Genomic DNA, 22,935 nt, shown 5'->3' with positions numbered 1-22,935 from the left:
TACTATCTAACTAATGGGATATATCCTAAGTGGGTCGTTTTCATCCCAGCAATTCGACTCCCAATGAATCCCATGGATCAATTGTTCACTAAGCGACAAGAATCGGTTCGAAAAGATGTTGAGCGAGCCTTTGGCGTTCTTCAATCACGTTTCGCAATAATACAAAGACCAACTCTTGTATGGGATGAAACGTTGTTATGAGAGATAATGTTGGCTTGTATAATTCTTCATAATATGATTGTTGAGAATGAGCGAGATACATATCAGATTTACGGAGACATGTCACAATTTGAGCAAGAAAATAGGACAGTAATTAGTGGATCAACGCGTACAAACTATTCTGTGCAACCTTGTCGAATTAATGATATTGGAATGGAACGATATATGGAAAGGCGAGCTGATGCATGGATAGAAATGTGCACAACGCCTTACAACGAGACTTGGCTCAACATATTTGGCAAATTAATCACCAGTCTACCAATGACGATTGAAGATCTAAATTGTTGTAATATTTTATTTAAAATTAATTGTATGGTACTTTGTTCAATTTCATCTATGTTTTATTAAATGAATTAATGATTTTTTTTTTGCGTATTTATTCATCGTTATTATTAACAATTAGTGTAATTGTCAAATTAAACCGCAAAGGAAAAATGGGTAAACTGGTGTAATTAAAAATAACGCGTTTTTGTTAACGTCATATAATTATTGATTAAATCCGATTAATTAGAAGGTATTATTTAATTATAATTACTATATTAATTTTGATTTTTTTAATATTATCTAAAATTAATATGATGAATCAAATTATTTTATTAATATTGGTGGGGAATGAAAGTAGGATAGAGAAAAGGAGGTGGGGTATGGAAAAAGTAGGAGAGAGAAGGTAAATGGGGAGGTTAATGAATGTAGGTATGAAATTGTGAAATGGGAGGGTGGGTGATAAAGCTAGTGGAAAGTGATATGGACGAATGAGGTGAGGAGAGAGAAATTAAGGGGAGGTTGATGAATGTGGATGCTCTAAGCTAAAGGGGGAGGAAGATGGTGTCCCCGTTTAAAAATACTAAATTACCCTTAATGATCTAATGGAACAAAAAAAATTACAAAAGAAAACAATTTAAGAATCGTTTTCGATTTCAACTTTGCATTTTAAGTGGATATAAGGCACTATGTAAATTGACGAACGCATCGCGTGCATATAAGACTAGTACAGACATATAGTAAGGCATTGCGGCCTTGTGGGTTTGTGAAAAGGGATTTTAAAACTTAATAATTATTTGTATTTCTTCAACATCTTTCAAAATAGTTATCACATAGTTCCTACATTTCAAAATAAATGCACCATTTGACATTTGGTCACTATTGAACAACCAACTTTGACGAGTCTTCCCTCACCATTATATAAGTAAAACATAGTCAAGTGGGGTCTTGTTGAATTCGTTTCAGTACGAGAATTTCAAATATCAACTTTTTATAATTTTTACTTATACACAATTAGAAATATTAACAACCAAAAAAGTGTATCGGCAAACGTGAAAAAGCAAATGGTACAACTATTTTGAAACGGATGATATATATTGGTATATGGTAAGTCTGGGTTTAGGATGTGAGAGCAAAAGTAACAAATTGAAACTAAGGTAACAACATGGTTCGAGTAAACGAACAACCACCAACTAACACCAACTAAAATGACCACCAAAAAAGGTATTAATATAATAAGGTGTAATGACAACTCCCTAATCAACCTACTTTGAAGTTTAGCTCTCAGTTCAATATAAGACGAGCACCTAAACAAAGATTTGAAAGATAAACGAAACTGGATCTTGTATTGGATTGAAAATGAGTATATTAAAAATTATTTTTTTATTTTTAAAAATAATAAAGATAAGTCGCAAATGGATATTTGACCTCTACGACTTAATATAGTTATACGTTGTTTACGATAATACCCCTTGATGTACAAAGTTTGTACATCAAAAAGATGAATTGTCAGCTCCTCGATAGGGAACAAGAGAATTCTAACTACAAATATTGATGATTACTGAGTTATTCTTTTGCCTTGCTTTTATTTCAAGTGTTATTGCGCAAATACTTACCCTTTTTCTCGTGGCTTATGTGGCTATGTGCTCAAAAACCTTCTAAACTTGTGTGTTTAACCATCTGTCCTTTAATTTACATTTGGTTATTTCAAATCCATATCAAGCTCTATATTTAGTTCTATATAACTTTAACCTATACATACTGTAAGAAAGATGAAGACTCTATTATCATCATTCAATGAAATTGCATTTCTATAAGTCGTTATAAGTATCTTATAGAAGAATTGAACGTGTTACAATTAACTTATTTAGCAGGTTAATTGAGTTGAAAACTATTTTTAGAACAAATTTTCAGGGCGCTCTGAAATAAATTAAAATTAGCACTAGTAGTGTCAATTTATCCTTTCATGACACTATCAGTCCCAACTCCACCAAAGCCAATAAACGAGTTTAATGTGTCATAAATTCATGATTATATTACCCTTAGTAAGTTACGTAAGCTGAGGAACTATTTTAGAAAGGATATCTAATCTACATAGTTGAGACTATTGCAAGATAATCAAAAGTTGAAACCTAAAGTGAGCTATCCAGCTAAAAGAGCCAATTTTTTCTATAATAAAAGCATAAGAAATAAAGATAACGAAAATTATAAAGGAGTTTTAAGAAATAAAGATAACGAAAATTATAAAGGAGTTAGCTTTTGAATCCTTAACCCTACACAATATTGAGGTCCTTAATCTTATAGATGGCAAAACAACATCGTACCTGATTACCCGACCCGAAGGACCGGACTCGAGACCGGGGTTTGCACCCATAGGCGGATACACAGGGGGTACAGTGGGTACAACTGTACCCCCATTATTTAGAAAAGTAGATATATATAGTTTACACATACATACTTTTATCAAAACTAGTGTTTGTTTCAGTGGTAAAGGAGAGGAATTGATAAAAGAGTGTGAGGTTGCATGTTCGATTCCTGTAATCTACCTTTCAATCTTACTTTCTTTTTCTTACTCTTTCTTTTTTCTCAAATATTCTCTAGCATTTTTTTCCCTCTTACTCTCTGAGCCCTCCTAAATAAAAGGAATAACTTATGTAGAAGTTAATTATGCAATTCTTATTATACAATACACCACTATCAATTATAGAAAGTTGCTAACTTATATTAAAATTGTTGGATTATTTTGTATTTTTTTTTATCTCACTTCTATGTACTTATTAAGTCATCATTTTATCTTCTAATAACCATTTTTCACCTTATTTTATTAACATGATTATGTGACTTATATCAACAACAAATTTTAAAAAAATTCTTCTACAATAATTTATCTTTCAAATTTTCCTCGGAATTCAAATTCATTACCTTTATCTACATCTTGTATCGAAGCATTTATATCATATGATATTTTTTTCTTATATATTAATGGTATTTTTAGGTTAAAGTTGGCGAAATTTGACTCCAAAAAATAAAATATAGCCAAAGATTAGGGACGGAAAAATGATATATTTTATGAATCTAATTACTCATTATCCCGTACCCCCATTTCTAAATTTCTAGATCCGCCACTGTTTGCACCCGAAACGAAATGCGAAAATCCGAATTAACACGGCTCTATCTGAATCCAACTAGACATGAATATGACTGAACCAACCTATCCGAACCGATCTGGACCCAAATGGTCCCGATCCATCTCGCACGAAAACGATACACAAAGTTGACCCGAACACGATCCGACCCATATTCGTCTTGTTTGCCACCTAAACTTAACTCTATCTTTTTACAAAGTTCAAAGTTCGAGTCATGGTAGTTATTTAACTCAATGTGATTTTTTTGGGTCCATTTCAGGAAACTCGTGGTAAGATGAATTTTCTTTGATGTGCCTTACACATGGCCAAACCCCCTACCCTACGCCCACAACATATAAATTTTGTTTCAACAAAGATTTGAACCTTGAATTGGTCTCATATGTGGGAGATATAAAGCCATATCATTGAAACCAAGATTACTTGGTACCTTAACTCAATATATGCTTAAGTCTTAACTTTTAAATAGGGCTGATTAACACATCAGGTCAGGTTGTGTTCGGATTCGGGTTAATAATAAACGAGTTGAACATGTCTCAACCCAAACCGAACCCTTTTATTAAATGGGTTGAAAAACTCAACCTTGACCCGACCTGTTTATTAAACGGGTTGCCCATATAACTTGTTTAACCCATTTACATATTTATTACTATTGAATGTTTATTAAAATTTATTAGTTTTCAACAATAAATTCACATAAAAGTATCCATGAATATATTTTCTTTTCAGTATTGGTATTCTACAATTAGTATTTTTAGAATTTTCACCAACTTTAACACAACTTTTTAAGAAATTTATATTTTAATGAGTTAAACATGTCAAAGTAAGTTAATTCCGAGTTTAAAATATTAACCTTAATCTAACCCATTTAATCAAATAGATAAGTTGTGTCAACCGATTTATTTAAACAGGTCAAAAATCTCAATCCAAACCCACTTATTTCATATGATATTCGGGTTTGGTAAACGAGTTGAGTACTCTTAAACCCATAATTCGCAGTACTAATTAAAATGAAGGAAACGTAAAATAAATTGTGCTCACCTTTCTTGAACTCTCTCACAATTCTCCCGAGGTTATTATCGTCATCATCGATTAATCACTCAAACAGCTTACTGATCTAGGGTTTTACATTTTGTTATTGGTGCGGCTAATTTTTTGAATATACTTCTAATATTGGAGGGATTTTGCGACTTTAAGTGATATTCAGGGGCAAAAATGGCGGATGAAGCTAGCAGAACAGTATGATTTGTTCATTTTGTTGGTTGTGAATTTTTCTAGAAGAAAGTTCAGCTTATTTAATTTTTGTTTTAATCAATGAAGCTAATGTTTGGCTAATTTATATCCACAATTTGTGATTTATGATTTATCTGAAGTTATTTGATGTATTATTATGTTTTTTAGGCGTTTATGGAGATTCAAGGTCGCATGGTTGAGTGTACTGCGAAATTGAAGCAGGTTAGTCCCACCTACCTCTAGAAAAAAGAAAAAAGAATATAGCAAATGAGATTGTTTGTTCGTTTATCAGTTCATAATGATTTTGTTTCGTCTCGTTTTCTTTCTGAATTACATTTTCATAGAAATTAAGGCTCCATTTGGTTGGACGGAAAATGTTTTTGATGGAAAATATAATTGTAGATGAGTTTTCCTTTGTTTGGTTCCTTGTATGAGAAGTTAGAGAAAAAAGGAAAACGAAAATGAAAGGGGAGGATGGATGAGTGGAAGGAAAGAGGAAGGTGTAGAATAGGGGGAAAATTGGTTTTCCATCCTTTGTCCGAAAAAGGTTTTCCACCCTTGGGAAAATAATATTTTACCCTTTGAAAATTGTTTTCCACCCTTCACAAACCTAACAAAGGAAAATGGGGAATTGAGTTTTCCGGAGAAATTGTTTTCCACCCAACCAGACACTCTAAATAATATGATGCTGTCTCTAAGCATGGCAATTGGTCTTTGTGTGGTTTGTACAATAAGGGAAATTAAGATCCGAGAGGTATGTTTGTTTCCTTTCTTTACAAAAGATAATTGCTATGAAAATGTTATGTTTAACGGCTTCCCTCCTGCCAAGTACTTGTGTGTGGAGACACACCAGCCAAGTATAAAGGAATGGAGGAATTTGGATAGGAGAGAAGTATATGAAAGGAGACGAGAATTGGTGATTTGATTGGATGTTTGATGTGTGCTATAATTGTGTCTGCTTTGCTGAAGCGTGTATATATTTGGCAGCGTGCATGGTATAGAGGTCGACTGGAATTGAATTATCATGTTTTTAATCTGCTTTAGGTTTAGCCAAATTCCAAGCAAGCGAGATCTTACTGGAACTCTTCCAGAGAGATGTTAATGCTTTCTATTGAAAGAGATACTTATTTGACTAGCTAGAATTAGAACATGTTTCTATGCTTATTTATTAGCTAGTTGGGATTTAGAATTAGTTTGATATTTTTGGACCTCTAGTGCTACTCAATGAGATAAGCATGGTGGAACAGTGATGTAAGAATAATATGCTCGTAGTGTGCTTCTTCATTCAAATTCCATCAGAAAAGCTTGACTTTTCCCTGGAGATGTTGCATGTTTGGAGTAATGACTAATCACATACTTTGAAAATATAAGATAACATTAGCACTTTGGGACTTTCATAATGTCTGATTCCTGGTTCTGACTTTCCTGTTGGTGGTGGCGTATGAGATGTTAAGATGTAGAAGTATTCACCATAGCTTCTTATTATCTGGGATTACTAGAAGCTGTTTTAGGAATGCGAAGTTTTTTGTGGACTTATGTGTATCAATGTCTCCTTTGTTTTGACCTAGCTATACTCATGTCTAATATGTGTCCGACTTCATAAATGGATAGGGATACTCAGTTGTGATCGTTGAAAGTACTAGGAAATATCTCCTCCGTAACGAAATAGATGTTACACTTTTCAAAGCACACTTTTCTAGGTAATTTTTTGAAGAGGAGAGAGGATAGAGCGAAAGAAGAAAAGGAGACCCATGTGATAGGAGAGAGATAGAGAGAGATTGTTGCCTAAAAAGGAAGTGTAACATTTATTTTGTTACAACCATATTTAGAAAGTTTAACATCTATTTTTTTACGGAGGAAGTAGTTAAAATCCTGATGTATATAAGTTCGATACTTTTTAGGATGCCTTCAGTTCTAGAAAGTTCCACACATGAATTGAGTTGGAAATTGTCTTGAGAGAAGATAAGGAGTTTTTCATGTGCTTCATTTGTGTCTAACCCTATCTTCGAGGAAAATTCTTATCGTGTTTTGTTTTCCTAATCATGTTTTTGGATTGGGAAATTATTTTGAGATTTGAACGGTAGATTATGGGAGGGATTTTTTTTCCTTGTTTCTATATAACATGGGAAAAGTGGACAAGGGGAGAAGGGAAGAAGGTAACAGGAATTATCATTTTCCCTCCCCTCGTAGTAAACCAAATCCTTCCAATTTGGAAGGAAAAATGCAAGTTTACTCTTCCTTCGCCTTCGTTTCTTGCAGCTTCCCTACCTTTTTGTCCATGATTTATCTCCAAACAAAGTGTAGATCTTGGCTTGATAAGATGGGTAAAGCATTCACATTATAGTTATGCAAAGGATGCGATATTATATCTATTTTTTTCGGTTTTTTCACCAGGTACCCCTGATATTTCACGAAATGCACCAGGTAACCTCGTTGTCTCGGAAATGCATCAGATACCCTTCTGATTTGCATAAAATGCACCAAATATCCTTACTGATTAACGAAGTTAAATTTCCATTAGCTTTATTTACCATTTTTCCATTATTAACCCCTAACCCTAAACCCTAACCCTAAACTCTAACCCTAATATTAACCCCCTAACCCTCCCCCACCACCCAGCCAGCCTTCCTTCCCCACCCCCGTAACATTCCCCTTCTCCCCCAACACCCTAGTCCCCAACAGCCCCTCCTCCCACCCCCACAGCAGTCCCCCTCTCCCGCCACCCCAGTCCCCAGTAGCCCCTCCTCCTCCACCCCATCCCGCAGCAACCCCTCCTCCCCCGCCCCCGTCGAATTCTCCCCCTCCCCCGTTCAAAAATACACAATCAGACCCCGTTCTAATACCGAATTTGCTAACAAGTTCGCTAAGTATGGTGTGCAAGCCGACGACCAATGACCTCTGACTCGACTAGCAGACGACACAGAAGCGGTGGTTTTGGGGGGAACGGGGGTGGGGGGAATTCGACGAAAATCGACGAGAGTGGGGGGATGCTGCGGGGGGGGGGGGGGGTTTGGAGAAATCGACGGAGGAGGGGGGCTGCGGGGCGGGGCGGGGCGGGGCGGGGCGGGGCGGGGCGGGGGGGGTGGGGTGGGGAGGGGAGGGGAGGTGATGGTGGTGGTGGTGGTGGTGGTTTGAAGTTAGGGGGTTAAGATTAGGTTAAGGTTTGAAGTTGGGGGTTAAGGTTAGGGGGTTAAGGTTAGGTTAGGGTTTGAAGTTAGAGTGTTAGTATTAGGGTAGGGTTAGAAGTTAGGGTTTAGTTAGTTAATTAGGGCTAATTAGGGTTAGAGGGATTAGAGGGGTTAATTAACCCTAAAAGCTAACGGAAACTTAACACCGTTAGTGAGTAAGGGTAGTTGGTGCATTTTATGTAAATTACAAGGGTATCTGGTGCATTTCAAAACGAGGGTACTTGGTGCATTTCTGAAATAACGAGGGTACCTGGTGCATTTCGTGAAACCATAGGGTACCTGGTGAAAAAGGATTCAACAATGCTTAGCTAATGCAACCCTCTTTATCGAGTTTTTGGGGTTGAGATAAGCCATGCCAAGCGAAGAATTGAAAGGATAGGCAGATAGCTGGAATTAGCTGCAGTATACTTTTACTTCCTTCTCTGTATTATTTCCAAATTTAATCAGCATACTCATAAAACATGCTGTGAGGAAAGCAGAGGGGTTTGTTTGATGTGATGAAGTTTATTGGATCACGGTCTCCTATATTGTTAGCACCATGATAACTTGTGACTCATTCTAAGTGTCCCCTATCTTAAATGATGTCTTCTAGAATACTAGTTGCACGGTCTACTATTATCTGTTGTGCTGTTATACAGTTAATTTAAAGCATCTTCTAATATCGATCCAGGTGCAAAATCAAATCCGTTCTAAAGAAACAGATAAGAAGCGTGCTTTCTTAACTTTGGAGGAGTTGCGACAAGTGCCTGATGACACGAATACTTACAAATCCATAGGTAATTTAACATTGGTGTCATAACATATATAATAAGTTATTGAGACATAAAGTTACTAAAAGTCATTGTGAGGCATGGTGCGTTTTGCCACCAATGTTTAAATGCTCTCATCTGCTGTCATTTGTTGTTGATTGTATACTTAAATAGATATTTGAACTTATTGGTATTTCTGTTTTCTGTGTTTTGCAGGGAGAACGTGAGTGTCTTTCTTGACTCACCTATTTGGATTTGTGGTTGCAAATCCTTAAGATTATCTGATATCCCTCCATGGATTTGTCCATCATATTCAGGTTTGTGCTGGAGCCAAAGTCGGTCTTGATTAATGAGCAGGAACAGAAGTTGAAGGACAGTGAGACTGCAATCGCTTCTTTGCAGGTGTTTATGCTTATAATTCACTTGTCTATCTTGTCAATTCTTCCTTTTTTCTATCGTGTATTTTACTTTTCAGATTTATGATTTTATAATTCTCGACTGGATTCTAATCGAATTCACATGGGTGTGTGACAGACTTCCAAGGAGTACCTGGAGAAGCAGATGGGTGAAGTAGAAAACAACCTAAAGGAGCTGCTGCAACAAGATCCTGGTCTTGCCCGTCAAATCATGTCCCTTTCAGTAATGTAAACTTCACTTTTGAGAACTTTCCTCTCTTTTCTCTGGTAAAGAGTCTTTTTTGTTTTGCTTTGAATTGCCTGAAGGATTCCATGACAATTATTTAGATTATAAGAACAAAATCTTGTGGATTTTACTCTCTCCTTCTTTTAGCCTGTCTTGGGGATCTCTAACAAAAGATGTGGCCCATGTCTTGCTAATGGTGTCATGCCGTCATCTAATTGATAATAGAAAACCACTAAATACTTAGTACGGTAACTAGCAAATTAATTTTTAAAGAATGCCTTGGAAGTTGAAATAAGTTTTAAGTAAAAGATTGCTAGATTAGAAGGGACCTGATGGGAGAAAAACATAGTCCTTGATTATTCTTTGAGCGTTACATACTTACATTACATGGTAAATTTTTAGCATAACTCTTGGAAATAACCCTTTAGAAGCTACGGCGGTAGGTAACTTATGATTGTTAGGCAAATTTCAGTAACCTAGAGCATAAAATCCTATAATGGCCAGCTTTGGATGATTTTATTGATTTGCCTCTACATCCTGACTGATCCTGTGATGCTATGCTGCAATATGGTATAGATACTAATAACATATGGCCGGCTCTCTTGGAGTTATAGAGTGGCTGATCTTCGTGCTTGAAACCGGCGATATTCACCTAGAACCCATATGGGGAAGATACGTCGGCATGCTGAAAACTCAATGGTGCAGTTCTTCCAGAACACCCCAGTGATTTCCTGTGTAAAAATAACCATAGCATAGCTGTTAGTTGTCCTTTTGCCGGGAAAGCAAAATGAGGGAAGGTGAAAAAAAAGTTAATGTTATGTTTTGATTTTGAAAAAGTGAAATGAAGCTATGGATGTTAAATGGGAAGTAACACTGGCTCAAGTTGATGCTCTAACAAGTAGGCTTCAAATTAGTACCTATTTTTCTTATAAAACGGGAAAAATTTTGTTTTCCGTAGTAGCATATTGCCTTTATTCTCTTTTTCTTTTTTGGTTGTTTTTTTTTCTTGGGAATTTTAGCATCTTAACAACCCAACTTATTCCCTCCAAAGAAACAACCCAATTCATTATGGAAACATTATGGATGCAACCTAACATAGGGTGCTTATTAGTAGCCCGAATTGTGGTCGCCTCGCCTTGCCTTGTGTTCGTTTAAGTTTATTCGAGCTCGAGCCGAGTTTTGACCAAATCTTAAACGAGCCGAGCTCGAACTGTTTCACGAACAGGCTTGACTCGTCATCACTTCTAGTTTTTACATGTTCTCTTTTTTAATTTTTGAGATTTATAGGTTTTCTTTTTTACAATGAAATTATTAACTTATCATCATATATATATAGATATAGATATAGATAGATAGATATATTATTTTTCAATATAAAAGAATAATTGAGTCTGCTCACGAGCTTTTCGAGCCGAGCTTTGCCTAGCTTAGTTCGGCTCGTTAAAGTCTCGAGCCGAGTCCGAATCTGATCCGAGCCACCACGAGCTGAGTTTTGACCGAGCAAATCCCGAACTGTTCGCGAACACTTATAATCACCCCTAACCTAACTCACAAATGTTCTGTTCAACTTATTTTTCTAGAACGTCAACTTTTTTAAAATTTTCGTTTTTGAAAATAGCTGTAGAAATCATTTGAATAGAATAGACCCTTTGTTGGGAAAGTCTTGACAGGTGATACGAGAGAGATGGGGTTAAATCACTGTTTTCATGGCTCCCTTGAGAAAAATTCTTACCTGCACTGGAAAATCTCCATCTTCCATCTGTGAGTTGATTAATAATCTCACCCCTCGTTCTATGGGAGTTGGATCTACATCCCCCTGTTGCATAAGGGAATATTCATTAAGGTTAGCATAAAATCAATTTGCTTAGTGTATCTATTCCACAAGGAGCTGGCTGTTATGTTTGTTTGCCCTGTTTTGACCTTTTTTTTTTTTTAAGCTCTCTTAGAATATTTAAGATAGAGTTATACTCACCTGTCCTGCTCTTATAAGAGCCAACAATGCCCATGAAGTTTGCACCAGATTTGACTTATTTCCTTCCAAGTTTGTGTAAACCTGTTCGGCAAATCCCAAATAGAGGAGTGAAGTGAATGAATTATGTACAAATTGCGGACTCGGTCGTAGGGGCAAAAAGGTAGTTTTTTATCGTTTAATTACATCAGGTATGTAGTAAAATCAGACAGTAAATTCATATTACCTCGTTTGAGCAGGAGAGGAAACTCTCACCCCACCCACCATCTGGCAACTGCTTTGATAGCAAAAACTCACAAGCCTTGTGCACTGCCATACTGTTATGGTAGTCTTTCTTACAACTTGCTAGTGCCTCCACTGCAAACCATGTTCCATATGTATAACAGATCCCCCAATAACCATACCTGCTCTCACATAAACCCCAGAAGATTATGATCAGGTTCGTTTTCTTTTGTTTTTTTTTTAAAAAGGCAAAAATTTTATAATTATTGTAGAAGATCGCCTTACAATAATTTATTGCGGCCCTGTTTTTGTTGGGAATTATGACATGTTATCATAAAATCAGGATGTTTCAGTAAAAGAAGCCCGCTTGAAAGTTCTTTACCTTTGTTACCAACATTATCATTCCCTTACCCACAAGCTTTGACAGATTCTTTGACACTTCAGGATTATCTTAGAAATTTTCAAGAAGTTAAAGTTGTAATGAGAATTCCACTCTGAAGTTTAATATCATCTTGTGGATCTTTTTCCTGCTGACTTTACCTTACTCGAGAAAGGGGGATAATTTTGCCTCTTACAGTAAATTAGCGTGAGACGGTCTGACCTAAGGTATGTTCGATATAAAAGTAGGAAATTTCCGAGGCAGAAAAATACTCACCAGGAACCATCAGGGTTTTGAGTCTCCTCAATGTAGCGTAGTCCTTTGGAGATGCAATATTCTATTTCTTTCCTGCGGTGTGTTGGGTAGTGCTCCTTGAAGAGTGTTAAAGCTTGAACTACTGAGGAAGTGCACTCAACAAACCTAAAATGATTTTATCGAAAACTTGTTATATTTCTTCAAATGAGAAAGATCATTATGAGGTCTGCGCAAAATTTTTAGCATTGGTTATGCAAGTTTATGAAAATGTTGGCATATAAAAGCTTACTCTCTTTCGAGCAGGACATCTTCAAAAAGCTCCGTGGGATTAAATTTCTGAGAAATCATATCAAAATAGAAATATTTCTTATGATTTATATATATTTCTAAAGAGTTTAAGTTTACTAATATTATGTAGAAATACATAAGTAAATCAAACCTCTATCCAACGAAATGTCCGCCTAGGCTCCCAAACTGTGAAACCACCTGTCTCATTCTATGACAAGAATTAAACGAATTTCATCAGAAAGAAAGTCATGAATAATGTGACAGAAAGTAATAATCAAGGGAAATAAGTTTACTCCTAATTAAAGAGACATAAATAGTAGGCTACTGAGAGTTTTGTTTTTCTCCTAATTAAAGAAACATAAATAGTCAAGGGAAATAAGTTTTTAATAAGCAACAATCGATTTTATTCTGTAAAAGTCAGTTCGTTAAAATTTCAGAATCAATCATAGTTCGTGAAAACAAGCTTAGTCGGTAAAAGTATCAGAAAAAAATATAAGGTAAAGTGCAAGGACTAAAATAAGGTATTTTTAGGAGAAATTGTTGTAAAATCATAGTTTCTTGAAGAACATTCTTTTTTGTTATGCTAACAATTTCTGATATAAAATGTAATATAAGTGATCAAGGGGAAAATAAAAGGTAATCAGAAAACATTGTTACACAAACCTGTAGAGATAGTATGAAATTAACGGCATCATATAAGCGCTCAGCCTCAATTTTCTCCCCCACGAGATTGGGGGATATTTGTGAAAATAAGAGTACAGCCTATACAATAAAAGGTTAGGTGTACTTTAGCAACGCTTTCTTTCTTATACCTCCTATGTTACGTTTTAAATGCAGCAAAAAAAAGTCATTATTTGTGAGATATAAAATATTCCTTTGTTGCATTTGAAGCGGAACTGTGGAATATTGTCTTTTTAATAATTGAAAAATTAAGCAAATGCAAACAAAGTATTTCTAACATATATATTAATTTGCTTTATGACAAATAATTTTTTTATTGTTAATTACCTTAAGCGATTCTGCAGTGCAATCAGATACTTGCCAACCATGATCAGCTGTTGAAAATGTCCAAGCACCTTTACAAATATGTCGATACATCTCCTCAAAATTTCCAGTAGGATTTTCCCTAATCTAATACCCAAAAAAAAAAACTCACCATAGTTGTTCAATTTTGTGCATCAATATGCTAATTGAAAAATGCAAAAAGGCTATATGGCATATTGATGGTTCCTTATTTGAGTGAAAGAGAGAGGAGATGGTGAGGAGTGATTAAGTAAAGGATGAAGGATACATTTAAATCTTCTACAACCTAATGTAGTCTAGACGACTATCATTGCACTAGGAAATTGCTATTATTATGTTTGTCATCGTAACAAGGAGTAACGAGGAGGGGTGTTAATTGAGCGAGTCTAGCATGATAGAATAACGACTTTCAAAATCATCTTTGTTAGTCAATGACACGCACGGAGAATCGGGGAGTAATTAGGGAGCGAGTGACACAAGAGACTTGCTGGTGACACAGAAGGCTTAAATTAAACTGAAGAGGGCTTCAAGTACGTAGGATTAGACATGAAACGCAAAAAGAGAGATTGTAATTTATGAATTAAAGAAGAGGGACCTGTGATGCTTTGAGAAAATGGTGTGCTTTCTGAAGGGTTGATGCGTATTCCTGAGTAAGATCGCTGGCAATAATTGCTTGCATCCCCAAGGCTGCTTCCCACGTTTGGCAACCTATGACCTGCTCCCAAAGTCCCAACATAACATTCTAAAATTAGAAATGTTAGTTCCATTTTAACTCGTTGGTTTTGGAATATCCAGTATTGATATGTACTACTGTTTTTGTAATTTTCGCAATTTAACTTTCATAAGTGTCAATGAAAATCTTTGACACTTAATATTTTAGTCATCCGTAAGAATTATAACAAAGTTACTATAATCAAACTATGTTTTGAGATGAATCTAACAAGATCTTCTAATATCCTGTTTTATTTACGTATGTATCATAAATTATAATCAAAGTGAAGTACTGAAGTGTGTCAATATTTCAAAAGTACAATGTGTGTAGATTTATAAGAAACAGATGGAGTATAAGGTACTTGGTTATGAAGAGAGTACCTTAAACTTCATTCCATCATCTCCAAGCCACAAAAAATCTGGGATTCTGGCTAAATGTTTTTTGTATGCTGCTGAATTCGGATCTTCCACCCAACAAGCCATCATTGAAAGAATCTGTGCCATAAACGTTTCATTCTGGTATTGTTGCCAGTTGCCAAATAATTCTGGCTAAATGTTTTTTGTATGCTGCTGAAGTAGGTGGCATTTGCTTTACTTAATTTTTAATCCGAACTTATAATTGTTTGAACTTGTTAACCTTGATTAAACTTATTAGAATTTATTGTAGTAGCCCTTATTGAGTTATCGATACGAACCTATACGATCATTAGTCTTTAATTTCTCCTTAATTAAGTGAGAACTAGTTATTAGGCCCAGGCTATGCCCCGGGTAAGGAAAATTTTCATTATTAATATTATGATATAAGATAATAACACTAAATATTATTTGGTTTAGTGGTTAAGACTTTAGTGTATGTTCTTGAGGTTCCGGGATCAAACCTTACACTATTTTTTTTTATTGTTGTGGATTACATGGAGTAAAACTTCCTTAGGGAGAGCGCCACGTGGCACCGTTTCTGGCTTAGGCACGTCTTTTAATATATTAGTATAGATAAGGTAGTCTTTAATTTTTCCTTAATTAAGTGAGAATAAGGTGAGAAGAACATAGTCTTAGGATATAGTCTCGTCTATATGTTATCCTTCATGGCTCATTATAGGCTGACCAAAAAAATTAGAAGAAAACAGTGTAATGCTGTATAACCTTCTCCACACAACCAATGCAGCAATATCTACTGTTAATGTCTTCGTAGTGTATATTCTTCATAGCAGTTTTGAGTGCCTTCTGTCTGAGCTTTGAGAAGGGCCAGCAATTGAGGATTGGCTCAGCAATGTGGTGAAGAAACCCCCATAATATGTCTTGCATTACAAAATGTGGATAGAACAGATCCTCCTACAAATAGAAAAGATTAGGATATGTTCACTCGTATATAGAGTTAAGTCATAACTTCTCCAATATATTGTTTAGTAGGCGATTATAAATGATGATAACAAAAGAGTTAAATTTTTATGAAAGTTACGTTTCAACTGCAGTTTACCTATTGAGATGTTTGAAAAAACTAGATTTCAGAAAGTAAAATATACTTCTATATATAATTACGCTTTAGAAAACTAACCACATTTAAGATTTCATCGAACAACCTTAAAATGTATTGTCTTCTCTCCACCACCACCACAAAAAGAAAGAAATCATAGGAAATGTTAAAGACTTACCTTGGCACATGTATTTCTAGCTCTGTTCCAGTTGATCTGACAGTAGGGCTGAGTGTAGAGTTCATTTCTAAGCGACAGAATCAATTGAGTGATTCGACCAACAAATCTCTTTCCATATAAATATGATACTGGCATATACACCAATCTGCTGTAGCTTAAAGTTTTCCCTGTCATTGTCCAAAAGTTTTGTATTGGATTTAAATACACTAATGTACAATACTTTTATAAAAAAAAAATACTTTTATAAAAAAAATGTTCTGAAAACAAATCCAGCAATAATAAATTTCTTTAATTTAGAACATAATTGAATAATTATTTTGTTTCAGAATACTTGACAAACTTCTCTCAACATGTTTATTGATGACTTTAATTTCCTATTAAGTAAAAAGTTTAAAAAGTTGATATTTCGAAAGTATATGTTGATACGAGTCTAATAAGATCTTACATGACTATATTTTTCTTACATAGAATTTACAAAATGCAGTCAAAGTAGAGTGTATGAGTAGTTAAACATCAAACTGTATAACGTATTTTGAATTGGATGAAGTATATATAAGATGGATAACCTGGATGCATAGGTAAAAATTTTGGAAGTAGCCAAAGCTCCGGAGGCGTTGGATTGCACCCATCCCATTCATACACTCCAAGCACCTATGTAAATCAAAAAAAAAAAAATGGAAGAAAAAATAATGGCTTACTCTAATTTGTCACTACAATCGAGTTTCTAACTTTGTACTTCTTCTGTTTATTTTTAGTGCTCAAATGATTGACATTATAATTATAAGAATATGAAGTTGTTTAGTCGTCAAAATTATAGAGTTGCGCCTTTTTCGCAGTAGTACTTACTTTAAACCAAATAAATTCACTTCCTAATCACTCAAGTTAGTGGAACCTCCCATAATTAACCACACGATATTTGTACTTCGTAAGAAATATTAACATAAGTAGACATAAAAGCGGACTGGGCAAGAAAAGGGTTGGTAATAAGATGAGGTACTCTAATAGCCTGGTGTTAGGTTTAGTATGAGCCATTTTTTTAATTGTAACTCTTGGTTTCGATCTCAACTAGGAGCACTTTGGGAGAGGGTTTCTACTTTTCCTTTTCCCTTACCATCCCCCAATCTCAAAGTGTCTGCCCGCAAACTCAGATCGGATTAACCTGTGAGAGGTGCTGGTCTGGCAGGGGTCTTCATCTAGGGTCCCAAAAAAATTGATTGTCGAAATCTTAATTAAAGATTTGTCATTTTATGTAAAAAATTTAAAGAAAAAGAGGAAGAATAAGAGGGCATGCATTATATGCAATTTTGCACTATAACATTTGAATGCATTTCACAATTAGTAAACGGATTTGCTGGATGACAATTCTTCGAATTCAAACCAAATCCAACTCGATTTAAAGAAAAAAAAAATCTAATCTAGAATAATTGAAAATCGGATCAGAACTCTATTGGAGCCAAGGTGGAGTTAACATAAATTCAACTGGGATATGATTACTATTGTCATCACGTCTCGACTGATAGTATTATATTTGCATTACTAAAGGATCAAGTAGCATGTAGTGAACTAATTTTTTTTCAAATACTATGTTTTATGATCAAGTGATAAAATGATATAAATTCGAGTCAATAACAAATAGTTTAACATACGGTCAAAGTGTTCTATACATTAGTTCAAACTGTTAAATTATAGGTGAAAGAGTTGTGATCAAGGTGATAATCTATGTTGTAGTCTTTAACTAGTAACAAATGTTATCAAGATCGTGATCCTACTTTGGATCGTAGGGGTTGGTAGGATCGAATCGATCGGATCGGATCGTAGGATCGTAAGATCCTACAATTCGGTGAATTAGAGATAATTATACTAAAATATGGTGAGAACCTCGTGTTGAAAATTTACACATATTAATAATGATTTTTTAAGTTAGCAAATGATGTTAGTTTTTCAATATTATAAGATTGAAGTAACATGCTGTCAGAATATAATAGGAGAAATATAATATGTGAAATTACTTTATGATTTTTATACGGTAGGATCGTAGAATCGTAGAGTCGTAGGATCGTAGAATCGTGTTACGATCCTACCATGTGATTTTTTCTGGTTGGGCAGGACCGAAAGATCCTACAAAATTAAGATCCTACGTAGGATCGGGATCGGTGAGGTCCTCCAGGATCGTAAAATCGTAGAATCGTAAAAAACAAGTAGCCCACGATATAAAGACTAAAGAGGGAGATTGGCACAAACCGCAAGCCAATATTTTCCCCAAGACGGGATGCCGGTGACGCCACCATGGTCAAGGATCCACTCACGGCCCTTAGCGACGGCGTTATCTTTGCCGTCATCAGGGCCTTCTCCCAGCAATCTTAAGGCAATGTAGTTGATTGCTGAACCAACCATGGTACTATGACCTTCTATGTGAAGTCCCCATCCTCCATCTTCATTCTGCCAATATTTTAATTGTCATTATCCATCTATTTTTAATTTCACTAACAAAAAGTTGAAAGAAGCATAACAATAGAAGGTACTGTTTTGTACATAGTATGATAGTACTACTATCTAAGATGAAAGAATTAAGAAATGTGACCCATAATCATACCTGATGATTGTATATATACCGTTTTATCTCTGTTTGGTGTTCAGGAGATAAAATTCTATCAATATCTCCTGAAATGTATAGGGCTATTACCTGAAAATGTCACTCAATTAGAGAGGAATCTAAAAGATGATTACTCAATCAGAACACAAACAAGAGAAGTATGGTCATATAATGTACAAATGAATCTCTCATGTTCATAATGTTTTATATATGTTATCATTCGATAATGCATATGTAAGATTAGGGATGCTCATGGGTCAGGTCGGGTTCGGGACGGATCTTGCTAGAATCAGACCTGCAAATTTCGATTTAGTTTCAGACAGCCCCATACCCACAGGGTTTACAAAATTTAGACCTTTATCCAGATTCAGTGGGTCATGGGTCCAAACTGAATATCAAGCTTATTAGGAGTTTTCATTTTTTTTAACCTGACACCCGTTTTTTTAGTTATTAAAATGATAAGAGAACAAAATAATAGTTTAATTCTTGTACATACATTTAAAATTAAAACAACCACAACAAGTTGACTTGAGTCTTGGTAAAAATTTTATTACTACTTTATTTTGTATTATAATACATATATTTAATATATAAAAACGAAAATGGATCTACGGGACGGGTATGGGTCTGAATTGATGAGACCCAGACTCGAATTTTAACGCCTAAACCTAGACCTAACATGTCTCAATTTTTTAGACCCAGACCCTCAAAAATGAATCTGATTCAACACATTCTGGTAGAGTCCTGGGTCTATGTCCATCCTATATACGATGACACGTTTTTAAGTTTAGCCTAGCAGAATTTCCAGAAGACTATACACATCTATCCTCCTTATAACATAGTCCACCCTTACATTGCACATGCTAAACAATGGTTTTAAATTCTTTTCTCAAACACCGTCAAACAACTTCGCTATCTAAAGTTAGACCCATAAGACTAAGGTTTCTCTTAACTTTTAAAAAATAAGTCTTAGGTTTGATCAGGTCTAATAAGGTCTAATCACGTGAAATTATAAGGTGAAATCAGGATTCAATAGTCAAATAAGTTCACTTTAGATAAGTTATTGTGCAAAGGAGGTATCCTAAATCTATACTTCCTCCGTTTGCAAAACCCACCATTTGACCCCACAATGGTTGTCGTTATATTATAGTGAAAGTATTGGGTCAGACCGTCTGACCATAAGTTATGGTCGGACGAGCCCAACCCAATACTAAAATTTCTCGCTCCTCCTCTCTTCTTCAACTCCAATGATTCTTCTCCTTCTTCCTCTCACATCTCTCCTTTAATGGTTGCTATTACCGTCCTCGATGCTCCAAGCTCATAATCCGTCCAACAGATTCTGGTAATAACCCCATCAACACATTAAAACTCACATCGAACACTGTCAAATTCTGCAACAATGCCATATTACTTGGTAAACAAGATCTAAACCCATTATTCATCATTATAATCTCAATCAAATTTGACATATGCACCAAACTCTCAGGTATACACCCATGAAAATCATTATTCGCCAACACAATCACAGAAAGTTACTCCTCCTCTTCTACTTCACCGCAAGATGAAAAACAGTTTCATTTTTTACAATCAAGTCCATGATGCAACTTGGGTAACGTTGCAAAAGAAAGTTGACAACTTTATCCTTAAAGATAGTGTTGTTGGGATATATTCTGTAAGTAAGCAATGATTGTTTGGTTGTTTGGTGTGTTTGGTGATAATATAAGTAACTGAAAGTTGCTTTCATTTGGAGGTAACTTACTTTCATTTAGAGGTAACTTACTTTCATTTGGAGGTAAGTTACTTTCATTTAGAGATAACTTACTTTCATTTGGAGGTAACTTACTTTCATTTAGACCTAACTTACTTTCATTTAGACCTAAGTTACTTTCATTTAGAGGTAACTTACTTTCATTTAGACTAACTGAAAAAAGTGAAGACTAACTGAAAAAAATTTAGGACTAACTGAAAAAAAAAATGTAGACTAACTGAAAAAAATGTAGGTTAACTGAAAAAAAATTAAGACTACATGTCGTCCGACCAGTTTATTGTGTCAGACGAGTCTGACACAATATTTTCTCTATATTATATTGGTTGGCCCTTTTTCATTTAATCTTCCTCGTTAACTTACTCTTCTCATGACCCCACCATGACTCCTTAAGAAATTTGACAAATAAAAATGACGCAACTATTTCTTAATTGAGGCACTTAAATTAGTTAGGGGGAAAGGCTTACAAGGGGAGGCAGCAAGAATAGTGCGCCAGCGTTATCGCTAGGCCAATGGCCATCATGGGCTTGAATACTAGAAAAGCAGTTGATGGCTCGCTTTAGCGTTGTGCTCACTGCTTCTTCTGTTATCTCCTCCTCTTCCTTCAATCTGATTCCTTGAGGCATTCTCAAACTTGGGTTTTCCTTTCTCATCTGTGCAAAAAGAATTTTTATAATTTGAACAAATCAAAAGTTGTCTATGAATTGTGTTTAAACAATCACACTAAATCAACAAATGGAACTGCCCTTCTCGTTCCAAATTATGTCTACATTTACTTTCTTATGCATAAACTATTGATCTTCATCGTACATATTTATTCACGATTATATCATGTAGGATCTTGTTTATTTTGATTCAATATAAATTCTTATAATATGAACTATTACAATTTTTCTAATACATAATTAAGGATATTAAAGGTTAATATTATGTTGTCCATATACAAGAGGCGGGTAGCTATTCAAAAGGCTGACGTTGTGTTTTTAAAATCTTAAAGGAGTGAGTGTTGTAGTTAAATTAGAACGAATAGAGTGTGTTGAAATTTTAAAAGTAGGTACACGTCAATATGATGTTAATTTGCCTCCGTCTTCCTTTACTTTTTGAATACGTTGTCATTTCTAACTACATATATATACATATATTGAAAAAATTGACCATCAAAAATATATGTATATATATTGAAGATTGTTATGATTGGTTATAACTTATATACAGTTTGAGCTATGTACAATGAAGGGGTAAGGTTCTTGGTTGGACTATTAGTTGGCGACTCTATCTTCCAGCGAGTGGCGCGGTTCGAATCTTACCAAAGACATGGGATGGTGAGGCTTTGTGTAATTGGCTGCTAGATGGGAGGCCCAAAGAAAGAAAATATTGTACAGTGAAGGTGTAACAACTAACATACTAACTACTTAGATGAAGTACGTACAAAGTATAACTAACCTGCATTTTAACGAGAAGATCAGCACTTTGCCTTGTCTTGGAACGGTTCCTCTTGAACTCCTCCCTGGCCCTCTCAACCTCGGCTCGTTCCTCCGGTGTACCGGCCTCTGGATCAAACTCCCAGTGTTGTCTACCAATGAAATGGTTTACACTCTCTAGCCATGGATCTTTACCTTCTGCTATCTTCAGCTTCCACATGGCTAATTTTTTTACGTACACTAGAGATTAGATGGACTTTACTTGAGATTTGAGTGGTGTTGGATTATGGGTTTGTACTTAGTAGCTTAATTTTGTTGAGTTGAATAAGCTGAGATTAAGGGAAGCAACAAGATGATGAAATCAGTTTTGTGTGATTTTAGCATGAGCACCTACACCACTAATAACTAGTGTATTTTATTTTAACACCCTTTAATATGGAGTAATACATAACAATGAAATTAAAAAAAACAACCAAGTAATTTCAGCTTTCACAAATTTTTGTATTGGGCGACCTTAGACCATTTATTGCTTAGACAAAGAGACGGTAAAAGTTTAGGATGTTTTCTAAAATAAAAACAATTTTTTTGACAATTGGTAAAACAATACAAAGAAAAGGGATGAAGAACGACTAGCCTTTTCTAGCTTTTTGGGCTAGGTTATGTGCTAATCCAACCTCATCTCTTTTTACCTTAATATAAGCGAAATATTGAAAACTACGAGCTATTATCTTAATTTCTCTGACTATTGAATCTATATTTCTATTGCTTCTTCTATTCTTTCGAAGGGTTAGAACTACTCCCAAATTGTCTATTTTATGATTAGTTTGAGCATCTCCATTCCGTATCGTTTAGCCCTTGAAGGATTTCGTAAACTTCCGTTTGTTCAGCAGAGTGCACAAACATTCTTGTCGACTTTTCTTCGCTAGAATTTGGAGTCACATTTTTCCATGCTATTGTTGCTTGCCATTTCTTTCCTTTTTTGTCTCTTTCTATGAGCCGTCTACTACCAATATTTGTGGAGGGTTAGGGCTTTTGTTTCCGAAGGTCCAGCTTATTGTTGTCGTCGTTGTTGTTTGATTGTGTTTTTTATCCCTTGGTCCTTTTCTTTCCATTTCCTTGTAGAATTGTTGTATCTTCTGCAGTTTTCATGAATGATGGCAATGATTCTTTCTGGATCTAGTTTTGCACTTCCGAAAGTGATCTAGTTTCTATGTAGCCATATGCC

At 35.2% G+C, this 22,935-nt stretch overlaps 2 protein-coding genes across 2 annotated transcripts; one reads left to right on the top strand and one right to left on the bottom strand.

Annotated features, from left to right (window-relative positions):
* The first annotated feature begins 4,597 nt into the window (after positions 1–4,597).
* Positions 4,598–9,565, top strand: LOC104886799 (prefoldin subunit 1). Its single transcript, XM_010671315.4, has 6 exons — positions 4,598–4,862; positions 5,025–5,078; positions 8,715–8,820; positions 9,010–9,016; positions 9,111–9,195; positions 9,328–9,565. Exons 1-6 carry the CDS (start codon positions 4,839–4,841, stop codon positions 9,439–9,441), a joined length of 390 nt encoding a protein of 129 aa, XP_010669617.2. The 5' UTR covers positions 4,598–4,838; the 3' UTR covers positions 9,442–9,565.
* Positions 9,566–9,808: 243 nt separating this feature from the next.
* Positions 9,809–22,260, bottom strand: LOC104886798 (lupeol synthase). Its single transcript, XM_010671310.3, has 18 exons — positions 21,733–22,260; positions 20,757–20,942; positions 18,525–18,614; positions 18,173–18,370; positions 16,498–16,582; positions 15,932–16,098; positions 15,423–15,611; positions 14,664–14,777; positions 14,167–14,286; positions 13,557–13,679; positions 13,212–13,310; positions 12,700–12,756; positions 12,550–12,596; positions 12,282–12,425; positions 11,631–11,808; positions 11,408–11,488; positions 11,168–11,251; positions 9,809–10,166 (listed from the first exon to the last, which is right to left on the bottom strand). The coding sequence occupies exons 1-18, from the start codon at positions 21,928–21,930 to the stop codon at positions 10,044–10,046; spliced, it is 2,283 nt and encodes a 760-aa protein (XP_010669612.1). The 5' UTR covers positions 21,931–22,260; the 3' UTR covers positions 9,809–10,043.
* Between the last annotated feature and the right edge of the window lie 675 nt (positions 22,261–22,935).

Source organism: Beta vulgaris, chromosome 2, assembly GCF_026745355.1.
Source record: "Beta vulgaris subsp. vulgaris cultivar EL10 chromosome 2, EL10.2, whole genome shotgun sequence".
Taxonomy (NCBI): Eukaryota; Viridiplantae; Streptophyta; class Magnoliopsida; order Caryophyllales; family Amaranthaceae; genus Beta; species Beta vulgaris.
This window is presented reverse-complemented; position numbering and strand designations above follow the sequence as displayed.

Bases quoted from the DNA above. Each gene is read 5' to 3' on its own strand.
- LOC104886799 (XM_010671315.4), top strand. From the start codon at position 4,839: ATGGCGGATGAAGCTAGCAGAACA. The intron at 4,863-5,024 runs GTATGATTTGTT...TATGTTTTTTAG, and splicing joins CGGATGAAGCTAGCAGAACA to GCGTTTATGGAGATTCAAGG. The intron at 5,079-8,714 runs GTTAGTCCCACC...ATATCGATCCAG, and splicing joins GTACTGCGAAATTGAAGCAG to GTGCAAAATCAAATCCGTTC.
- LOC104886798 (XM_010671310.3), bottom strand. From the start codon at position 21,930: ATGTGGAAGCTGAAGATAGCAGAAGGTAAAGATCCATGGCTAGAGAGT. The intron at 18,615-20,756 runs GTAAGCCTTTCC...TGACATTTTCAG, and splicing joins TATTCTTGCTGCCTCCCCTT to GTAATAGCCCTATACATTTC. The intron at 14,778-15,422 runs GTTATACAGCAT...TTTATGGCACAG, and splicing joins GCATTGGTTGTGTGGAGAAG to ATTCTTTCAATGATGGCTTG.